Source organism: Lipotes vexillifer, unplaced genomic scaffold (assembly GCF_000442215.2).
Source record: "Lipotes vexillifer unplaced genomic scaffold, Lipotes_vexillifer_v1.1 scaffold697, whole genome shotgun sequence".
NCBI lineage: Eukaryota > Metazoa > Chordata > Mammalia > Artiodactyla > Lipotidae > Lipotes > Lipotes vexillifer.
The window spans coordinates 2,245,974-2,257,689 of record NW_006779498.1 but is presented as its reverse complement, the minus strand read 5'-3'; the positions used below and the strand labels follow the sequence as shown (position 1 = coordinate 2,257,689).

Here is an 11,716-nt window from a genome sequence, read left to right as displayed (position 1 = left end):
CCCTACACTGTTGGAGGGAATGTAAATTGGTAAAACCACTATGGAGAACAGTATGGAGGTTCCTCAAAAAACTAAAAATAGAACTACCATATGACCCAGCAATCCCACTCCTAGGCATATACCCAGAGAAAGCCACAGCTCAAAAGGACACATGCATCGCAATGTTCACTACAGCTGTATTTACAATAGCCAGGACATGGAAGCAACCTAAATCAACCTAAATCAACAGAGGAATGGATAAAGAAGATGTGGTACATATACACAATGGAATATTACTCAGCCATAGAGAAGAATGAAATAATGCCATCTGCAGCAACATGGATGGACCTAGAGAGTATCATACTAAGTGAAGTAAGTCAGACAGAGAAAGACAAATGTCATATGATATTACTGATACGTGGAATCTAAAAAACATGATACAAATGAACTTACTTTCAAAACAAGACTCACAGACTTTGAAAACAAAGTTATGGTTACCGAGTTGGTGGGGGGGAATAAATTAGGAGTTTGGGATTAACATATCCACACCACTATGCATAAAATAGATAATTAACAAGGATCTACTGTACAGCACAGGGAACTCTACTCAGTGTTCTGTAATAACCTATATGGGAAAAGAACCTGAAAAAAAAAAACACTTGGGAAACAGCTCCTTATAGACAATGAAATGGAAAATCAGGTCACCACCCTGGTTATAATTGAAGGTAGAGTGAAAGCATATCAGCACAGCCGCTGATGAAGAATTCTTTTATGAAGACCTTCTGGCTTCTTGCTTTTTTGTGGTTCCTTCCAAGCTTTTAGTGCTGTTTAGGGGAACAGAGTTGGCTGTCTGTGTACATTGGTCCATATAACCTTCTTCCTTTCTTTTACAATTGTCATGGCATACATCTGGGACATACGATTTCACAGTCCATTTCCTATTCTGGTAGGATCAGAATCCTACAAGGAAACTTCACAGTTGAAAAGAATGCTTAGAGCAAGGTAGTCATTCACAGGTGGTCTCTGTTCTTACAGAAAATACCTATGTCAAACTGAATGGCCTATTTCCAGTCCCAGATCAGGCACAGTCTGAGATCAGGGATTTTTTTCCATTTGTCTTATACAGACTTTGGGGGGGGGAAAAAAAAAACAAAAAACTGTGTGAACATTTAAAATATTCAAATTTTAAGTCATGAATTTATTCAAATCCAGTTTCTATTCAAAGTTAGTTTTTCTCATTAGAGGGATGGGGGTACTGCCTGGTACATTTTTAAGTATAGTCTTGAATCTAGAGACACACGTCATGATTTCAGAATTGCCCTGCAGCAGCAGAGTCTACAAATACGCCTGAGTTGGGTGTTGGGCGCAGACCTTACCAACACTCCTTGTTTGTCTGCAGAGAAACAACCCTCTTTTGTGATTTTCAGCTCAACCCTGGATTATTTACAAATGTCTTAAGCAAATACGGCAAATATAGTAACTATAGTAACTCTAATAAGAAAAGCAGTGAACCAAAATGCTCACAGAGAGGAAGCTACCATTCCTTTAGCTGGGAGCTGAGATATTCCAGGAAGGCACGTCAGAGGCCTAAAATCTGCTTCTCATTAACAAACAAGCAAACAGAAAACAACAGTAGAACAAACAAGAAAACCCTCCAGCAGCCAAGAAAGGGGTTTGAGGAAACAAAAATTATCCCCAAAGAGAAGGTCTCTAAAATAGATGTTATTTTTCTCATGCTTGATTGATTGAGTAGCTGAGGGACATGGATTGACATTTAAGTTTTACTTGTTTATCTGAGAAGTCAGTCTAAGTATAAATAAGGGCAGCACAAAAAGACTTTAGTATGTAATTCTTAAGTTAGTCTTTTGTTTGCCCCTGTTCAGATTGTGTTGATGTGTAATAGCCTGGACTGAGTCAGGAGCCTAGAATGTGATGACTTAGCTTCTCCATCCCTTTTTTTTTTTAATGGTGCTTTGTGGCAGAATCTCTGACCAAAAAAAACTTTTTTTTTTTTTTAGATTCCATATATATGTGTTAGCATACAGTGTTTTTCTCTTTCTGACTTACTTCACTCTGTATGACAGACTCTAGGTCCATCCACCTCACTACAAATAACTCAATCTCGTTTCTTTTTATGGCTGAGTAATATTCCCTTGCATATATGTGCCACATCTTCTTTATCCATTCATCTGTCAATGGACACTTAGGTTGCTTCCATGTCCTGCCTATTGTAAACAGAGCTGCAATGAACACTGTGGTACATGATAGAGTTCAGCTCCTTTTACACATCACTTATCTTTGGGCTGATCAGCACAAATCATTCACTAGTTCTGTAAAAAACAACCCCCCTCCCCCCCAAATAAAACCCCCTGCTCCTAAAGAGGACTGTGAAAAGACAGGGAACTGGGCCACCCATTAGCCTGCTTGAAAGAGTTCTTACATCACAGCCACAAGGATTCAGTGCATTCTCAGAGAATGAGCTCTCTCAGGGACCTAAAATGCACATTTCCTTGGGTGGATTTGCTTAAAAGATTCCAGCTTTAGCACATTAATATGAAACCCAGGATCTAATTGACAGAGAGTCAGGCAACTTCTGGCCTCTGGAAGACCTGGTGAAAATGGTTATTTCAGTAACATGTAAAACGTCACAGTGTGGTATGTAATTTTAAAAATATAGCCCACTGTATACGGGATTTTGCTAAGAAAAGGTTTTCACTCCCCACCGATTATCCTCTTCCTTTTGCCCGACTTATTTCCCTATATTCATAAAGACTTACAGGCCTGGCAGGAATGCTATGGTTTTGTAATGAGGTGATATATTCTCCACTTACTGAGGACATGTTTCTGTTTAGGGAAATGCAAGCTCCAACGTGGCTGCTGCTGTTTTCGCAAAACAGAGATCTCGGGGCTGGTTGTGAAAGAGAAGGGATGACTTGTGCGATACAGGTGCGTTTGCTTACAGTTGATGTCTTTATGCAAGAGTTATTCAGGGATGTTTATGAGGATTTATGATTGGTCTTATTTAAAGAACTGTGAGAAATGAAGAAAGCCAATATTCACTGAATTCTTCATGGCTCTAATTCCATAGTGAAAATTAAAGTTATATTTGTATCATCATACCATTTTATATGTGTTTCATTTGGAGGGCTGGGGATAGTTCTTTAGCGGCAGGAATGGTTTTTAGACTACATCTCTGTCTATTTGTCCGTCGGTATATCTACTGTTCCTTTTTGCTTTCCATAAGTTGTTGGTAAGTACACGGCATCGCAGAGCCCTTTTCTGCTAAAAGCAGCAGGCTTATGGATATCTGATTAACACCAGTACATGGAATACACACAGAAGGTAGTTCTAGCACCATATCATTCCAGAAAATGGGGAGCTTGTTAGATAGAAAAAAAAAAAAGTATAGTATTTACAGCTCAGCTTCTTTTAAACACCACTTTTCTTTGGGCTGATCAGCACAAATTACCGATTAGTTCTCTAACTGGAGAGGATCTGGGTACCACAAAATACATCAGGAAATACACACTGTAAATGAATGAATCCTAAATCTCACAGCTCCAAGACTGGCAACCACTTCCTGCAATCTTTCAACTTTAAGTCCTCAGAGAAAATCTTCTCTTAGTTGTACCTTATCTTCACATCCTTTCTAATCTCTCCCAGTTCATACACTCATGATACTGCTACATCATAGATATTCAAAATGGATCATCAACCAGTTGCACAAAGAGAGCAAATAGCCACTTAATCAATGCAAACCATACTCAGAAGTTTACCTTAGTTCCTTGAAGGGATCTGCCCTGACATTAGGTGTCTCTATAGATTTAGGGAACACTGTGCCCTCTGCTCCTGTAAACAAAAGAAAAAAGCAAACAGAGGTTGGAGAGTTGGATGTGTCACTGGGAGGCACAGTCAGCACAATGAATGGAGCTAAATGCAGTGAATCCTTTATACAACCCAGTACACAGGTATTCTGCCACTGGCTCTAGGGCAGGTCTCCGTGCTAGGAGAGCGTTCAATCAACTCATGCAAACAGGCTTTGAAAAAACAAGGAACTCTTTTGAATGTGTTCTTGCTGAGATCAGAGTGAGGCCATGAGGCAAATTCCATGTTGGCTTAAAAAAAACCAAAAAAAACAAGATGCCTAGAAATGGCATGGTCTGACTCATGTCTCTCATAACCTATTAACAGTCACCCTACTGGAAGTGTTTTGAAAACCAGCAGCTGAAATTCTGTTACTGCAGCATGGGACACAAATCACATAACACATACAACATCTAAGAAATGGGTTAGATGGTAGAGAACACTGTCAGACTGTAAGGTATTTGCCTAAGGACAATGAGGCCAAAGTTTCTCAGTAAATCAAGTTTTACAGGATAACCTTGAAAACTCAGAACACTATGAGGGATCATCTGAAGTTCAGTGCTTCTACCATTTGAGTATTAACATTGATCCCCGACCCAATCTAGACATTTAGCTCTTGACTTTGCTATAAGCTTTTATCTTTACAACTTGTCAACATCAGCTGAACCTTTCCAGCCGTAAAGATTGTGATTATCTAATTTGTCTGCTCCCAAAGTGTCTTCAAATCGCTTAAGCCTCAGTTTATCACAGGCAATTGCACTGGATATTGTTTTTCAATTAAGCTTAGCCAGACAGTATCCTGAAGTAAAGGTGTTTCTTTTTATATGCTCAGTGTGCTTCTTTGATGCTGTAAGAAGGGATGGAATATCATCTTGCATTCATGTGTGAATTTCTAGAATCCTCCTGCATTGGTATAATGTCTAGAAATCCTCTACTAACCACTGTTATTCCAAAGCCAGGTTTACCCCGACATACTAATGACTCTAGGAAAATGAACTGATTTCCTGGCTTTTGTAGCAACTATAGAAATATTTAATCTTTCTGATATGAGTAACAGACCACTGTAAGTAAAATCAGAATTTTTTTCTTCCTTAACATAATATATGGTCACTAAAAGAATATTCTGGTGAATAATAACTATTACTCTCAGCTAACATTTTTGAGTGACTACCACATAGCTGGATACCATCATAGATATATCTCATTTATTCCCTGCAACAACCCCATAAAACTGACGGTTCCAGCTGGCATAGAGACACTCCATGTGGGGACCTTTAAGATCATTTTCTGCCCGTAGACACTTTTACTTTCCAAGATCCCAAATCACATCTTTTCAAATATACAGGTACCTTTCAAAATGTACCCATAGCCCCGTTAAATACATTTTTTTGGTGTAAATTTCATAAGAATGTTCACTGTTTTATTAAGTATATATTATTTATTTTGCTCTAGTGATTGAAACTTTACTGTGTTCTTGATAACTGTGATGCTTAATTGTACGTGTCAACTTGACAGGATCAAAAGGTGCCCAGATATCTGGCTAAACATTATTTCTGGATGTGTCTGTGAGGGTGTTTCCAGATGAGATTAGCATTTGAATAGGTGTGCTGAATAAAGCAGTTTGCTCTCTCCAATGTAAGTGGGCATCATCCTATCAGATGAGGGCCTGAATACAACAAAAAAGTGGAGGAAGGAAGTATTCCGCCCTTCCTGCCTCACCCTGTGAGCTGGGACATTGCTCTTTTCCTGCTGTCCATGGTCCTGGTTCTCAGGCCTGCACACCTAGACTGGAATCACCACCATTGACTCCCCTCATTTTCACGCATTTGGACTCAGACTAAATTACATCACTGGCCTCTTCCTAAGTCCCCATTTCACAGACAGCTGAATGGGGGATTTCTCAGCCTCTATAATTGTGTGAGCCAATTTCTTACAATAAATCTCTTTCTCTGTGTAGACCTTATTGGTTTGGTTTCTCTGGAGAACTCTGACTAATACAGTAACTGAGTAAGAATGGGGTGGATTACAAATTATAAAGTAGCTTTTGTTACATATGTATTACATTTGGTTTTGCAGAATATCCATTTCCCCTCTCCAACATTTTTGGGATCCTTTGAGGAACACCTAGGTCAAAGGCACTGTGGAGGCTGCCAAGTGGATAAAACAGGCTTGCTGAAGTCACAGGACAGGGACTGACACGTCGGAAGGTGGCTCTAAGCTGAGTGAAACCCAAGACCCTGCCCTCAGCCATCTCCCAGTGCCATCTTGTCTGTCACTGAACAACTCCCATCTGCTGCTACTGTAGTTAACAGGGACTTCTCTTTGACATTCTTAGAGATGCTTAGTTCTTAGCCATTTGAGCTCTATTTAAAAATATCTATATCTACATATTTAAAGGAACAATTATATATCTCAATAAGCAGAGGAGAGTTATTTCTGTTTATTTACATTGTCTCTACTCTCTAGTGTCAGCTCAAATCTCCTGTTCCTCTACCGAGAATTCCATGAAAGCTGCAACAGAAAAAGCATTACCTCTTTCCGAATCAGCCGTAATTGTTTGACTCACCCAAATGACAATGAGTCTTGCCCATGGACAGCTTTCATTATTTGAATTGTTTCTAGAATGCTGTAACACTTAATGTTTCACCTCTTTCTCATGCCCACTCTTTCCGTCATTTTGTAAGATCTCTGAAGTCAAAGAAGATCTATTTTGCAACTCTGGGGACTGTACCAAGTAGGTGCACACAGTAGGACACAGATAACACTTATTCAGAACAGTTGTCCAAAAATGAGGAATGACCGGCTCTTATGAAAAATGAACCTCAAAAGCTCAGGCCATGTTCTTTACCCCATCCAAACTCTGTACCGAGCCTGTTTCTTTATTTGCCAGATACAATGAGAAAACTTCATCTGCTATTTTACTTCTTACTTCTGGCTATACTAGGCTCAAGAGGGAACGGCTCTACTGCAGCTGGGGGCGCTGAGCTCTGCCACCCTTTGAAAGCAAGGCCAAGGGGGAAAAAGGGTGACAATACAGTCATCCAGCACATTACAGATGTTCACTATCTGTGTCTGTGGAAAGAACATGGTCTCCTTTGAACACCTGAGCTTGGATCCTCAGCTCCCTGACCTGCAAGCGCATTTGCTGTGCTCCTGGCTAGGAGTGCGTCTTGCTCTCTGTCCTATCCTCATTGTCTAGCACAGCGCAGGCACTCAGCAAATACTTGTAAGATGACTACGTACACTCATTAGGCACTGAGCACACACTATTTGGGATTTACCTCGCAGACATTCATCTTATCTCTTCAACTAGATCATAAGCTCTGTGTGGGCAGGGGCAAGGTCTTATATAGAATATAACCAGATTTGACTTTAGGTTCCAAAGACTCCTCCTGGACTCAATTCAACTAGTACTACCACTTCTATGGGAGTACTAATTTACTGCTATAAAATTCCTCATACCTCACATATTAAATGAATGTCTAAAATCACACCCCGGTGCATTTTAACTATACCACTACAATAAAGGAGTATACTTATAAAGGAATGCTACTGGGGCTGAATAGAAATATCTCTTTAAAGTAGAATAAGATCAGAAGGCTGGTGTTCTCTTTCCCAGACCAAGGAACCTGCTTAACCTACAGATAAGAGAACTGGGGCTAAAGATGTGTGGGGCTCATGGTCCTATGGCCAGTGGGCACTAGAGCTAATAAGATTCACATCCGGGAATCTGACTAAAGAACCCACATTTAGACCCAGCACCCTAGTGCCTTGTTTTCTCAGTGCCAGGTCAATGTGGCACTCATTAAATGGCAAGCAAGCAAAATCCAGAGGGGATGAGCTCTGACAGGTGGAGGAGATGGGTAAATGACAGGCTCTGGTTGTGGATGAAAGTGAAGGGCAAGACACTCATGCTCCTTTAGCTTCCATCGTCCAACCAGATGCCCTTTGATTGTTTTTTTGCTGGACTTTGGCCACAGGGGTCCACATGTCCTATACATACTGGAGGACAGACTCATGCATGTGACTTCTCAGGGGAACTTATCAAAATCTCTCAGTAGCTGAGTGACCTGGGGCATGAATCTCTCTGACGCTCAGTTTCCTTCTCTGAAAAGAAGAGATATGGGTAGTACCCTCATCTCCCAGGGATTTTGGAGACTAAATGAGATCTCTGGTACATAGCAATCATCAAATGACAATTAATAAAATATTACTACCAGTACTAAAATGTTCATGAATCCTATTCTTTCTTCCTCTTATTTGGGTCCTCTATGACTCTTAAAAAATAACATTTTAAAAGCACTTACTACAAAGTAGAAATTACTGAAACTGTCTTCATTTGATCATGACAATAACCCTGTGAGGCAGGGACTATTAATTTCTGTTATTACGGTTGTGGAGTGTGAGATTCAGAGAAGTCAAGAAACTTTTCTATGGTCACACAGTGAAGAGAGGGAGCCAGGATTTGAACTCCAGCATTTCAGCTCTGAAACTGATGCCCTTGACCCTACTCTAGACCCTCATTCAGCAGATTAAGTAACTCTCTACTTGTTCATCTTTTTATGAAACATGAACAAATACCCATGTTTATAGCCTCGAGTAACACTTGCTAAATCCCCTATCACTCCTCTTCTAAAAACAATTCCCATGTACAATGAAATGAGATATTAATACATTTCAAAAAGACCATTTCTTTCCAAGTCCTAACAGATTTCTGACTTCCACACCATTTTTCACTTTCCCAAAAGCTGCAGAGTGGACAATCATGCATCAGGATGAATTCCCCCATCCCATCCTCTACCCATTCTTAGATAATAAATTATTCTCAATTTTATTATTTCAAAAAGGTTTCTATTAAAGCCATGCCTACTGATTCCTTCTTTTGACACAATATAATTTACTGGCAATAAATGTTCATAAACAGTTTGTGTGAAAAAATCCATAAAGCCATTTCAGCTTTAAGTTCCATTTAATGTCCCTCAGAAAAGATTTCATCAATGTGTTTCCATTAGCTGGTTCTCTGCCCAGTAACTTAATTCCACACAATCAATCAGGAACTTATAAAGCATGTGACAGGATCTTTCTAAAGTGTTTTGAATCATCATAAAGATCAGCTCAATGGCTCTTTTTTCCGACTAGCACAGGTAGGAAGTAAACTCGTCAAAGAATCTCTAATGCACTTTTGTTGCCATAGTAATAAAAAAGCCAGTTTCTCCTCTCTAAAACGTATGCTCAAGTTCAGAGGTCAGTTTGGTCATGCTTTTCCCTCAGAGTGTCCTGGATGTCAAGAGCCCTGAAATCCAGTCATATCTCTGTGATGTTGGGCAAATCACATAACTCTCTCTGGCCCTTGATTTCCTCCACTGTAAAATGAGGGATGGGATGAGAAGTGCCAGAGCTAAAGTGTTTTCTCCCCAAATTTAAAATTTCATAAGGTAACAATCTAATCTAAACAGAAGACTATCTTTAGCCACCTCCAATCCCTACCAGGAAAACAGAGCAACCCTGGGATATCAAAGGAAAATGTTAAAAATGTTCTCAGTGTTTAAGGAAGAAGCAAATTAAAGCAGACAGACGTCTGTCCAATTCAAACTACAATTAATTGGTAGAAATAATCACCAGAAAATAAACCTCATAAGAGATAAAATGGTGAAGAACAAAATTTACTGTAGATGAGAATAACTAAAAAAACCCCAAAACCTGGTTTGTAACTCTTTATTGATCTGGGGAAATTCAATTTTATAAAAATAAGAAATATTAAAATGCCTAAATCTTTACCTGTTGAAAATAGCCATGGACTAAATACTGGAAGAAAAATTTAGATATGCAAATTATGATACAGGAAAATTGGACTCCAGAGAAACATAAGACACAAAAGAAAAAATTACCATGATAGAAGTTATAATTAGTAACACTGGAGCTTAAGAAATTTATGATAAATCAAATCTTTGTTGTACACAGTAAAGAACTACTCTTACAGACAGTAATTTCAAGAAAAGCTTTTAAAAAGGGCAGACATGGTTTAAGAGTACTGTTTAGAAAATTGGTGAAGGAATTAAACTAGCTTAATGGAGTTTGCTCTGGTAAATTCTTTCTAGACATACATTCATTAACATGGGCATAATTATGATTAATGCTTTTGTATAAATGAAAATAGACTAAAAATCATCTTTGGGTTAAAACCATGGAGCTAAAATGTTTAACAGGTTCCACATGTGAGTTAAAATATCTGATGACCATTGTTTGAAGTCAACGTTCTAAATTTTCCAATTCCTGTTGCTTGGGTAGATATATCCTGAATGACAGTCCTTAATAACAACCATATTTTAATTGCTAAGATAAGGTTCTATTTTCATACCAATATTAGATTATAAAACAGAGAAAGGATGTCAATCTAAAAAATGGTGATAAGAAAATGGGAGAAGCAAGCACATGGAAGCAACCTAAGTGCCCATCGACAGATGAATGGATAAAGAAGATGTGGCACATAGATACAATGGAATATTACTCAGCCATAAAAAGGAACAAAATTGAGTTATTTCTAGTGAGGTGGATGGACCTAGGGTCTGTCATACACAGTGAAGTCAGTCAGAAAGAGAAAACCAAATACCGTATGCTAACACATACATATGGAATCTAAAAAACAAAAAAAAACTGGTTCTTAAGAACCTAGGGGCAGGACAGGAAAAAAGACGCAGATGTAGAGAATGGACTTGAGGACACGGGGAGTGGGAAGGGTAAGCTGGGACGAAGCGAGAGCGTGGCATGGACATATATACACTACCAGATGTAAAACAGCTAGCTAGTGGGAAGCAGCCGCATAGCACAGGGAGATCAGCTCGGTGCTTTGTGTCCACCTAGAGGGGTGTGATAGGGAGGATGGGAGGGAGACGCAAAAGGGAGGGGATATGGGGATATATGTATACATATAGCTGATTCACTTTGTTATACAGCAGAAATTAACACAACAATGTAAAGCAATTATACTTCAATAAAGATGCTAAAGAAAAGAAAATGGGAGAAGGAATGATTCAATTTCCTGAAATATCAGAGAACTGGGAAACCAAAGACCTGATTTTTAGCGCTGATTTTGCATAAGCTTATAGCTGACTGTTGACCATTTGCCCTCAGGTCTTATTTCCCCATTTGTTGTACAAAGCCGGGGTGGGGATTAGATGGTCCATGAGGCCACCTCCAGCCCTGATGTTTTAGGAACCTCCAGAGAACCTGGTTGGATGAACCCAGTGGACCAGGAGAGGAGCACGGTAGGTTTGATAAACCCAAAGTTAAATGTATTTAACAAATACGTATTGAGCAGGGGACTGCAGAGGTGAACCAGAGAGACTTGGAGCTTATGGACCAGTAGAATGTAGTACTCTCCAGTAGGGTACACTGGCTAGTTCAAAGAATCAGTAATGAAACAAACTCAGAAATAACATACAATAGTGACAAATGGTGATATAGACTTGAAAGGAAAAATCAAACATGTCTTTGAAAGTATAATACTTGGGGTCATAGATTGGTCTGTCAGGTATGTTTCCCTGAAAAAGTGAAGTTTTCCTGATATTTGTTAAGTGATTAGGAACCACCTAGTTAAGAGGGGGAAGGAACGGTAGAAGAGATTACGCAAAGGTGGCAGGGTTGGGAAGCTGAGGTCAATAAAGAAGACTGGTGTGGCCAGACCATATTTAGCAAGGGTGAGCATTGTGGGATGAGACTGGAGAGGTGGGTTGGCCCGGGTAATGCAGAGGCAAGGTGAAGGTTTTATTTTTTTTCTTTGGCCGTGCCACACGGCATGCGGGATCTTAGTTCCCTCACCAGGGATCAAACCCACGACCCCCTGCAGTGGAAGAACGGAGTCTTACCCACTGGA

General features: G+C 39.6%; 1 protein-coding gene across 1 annotated transcript in view; it reads right to left on the bottom strand.

The window, feature by feature from the left end:
• The window catches only part of SGCD (sarcoglycan delta), a 416,813-nt gene that overhangs the window by 102,708 nt on the left and 302,389 nt on the right, over positions 1-11,716 (bottom strand). Inside the window, exon 6 of the mRNA XM_007452849.1 lies at positions 3,756-3,828. Within this exon, the coding sequence (XP_007452911.1) occupies positions 3,756-3,828 (73 nt within the window). The remainder of the gene's footprint in view (positions 1-3,755; positions 3,829-11,716) is intronic.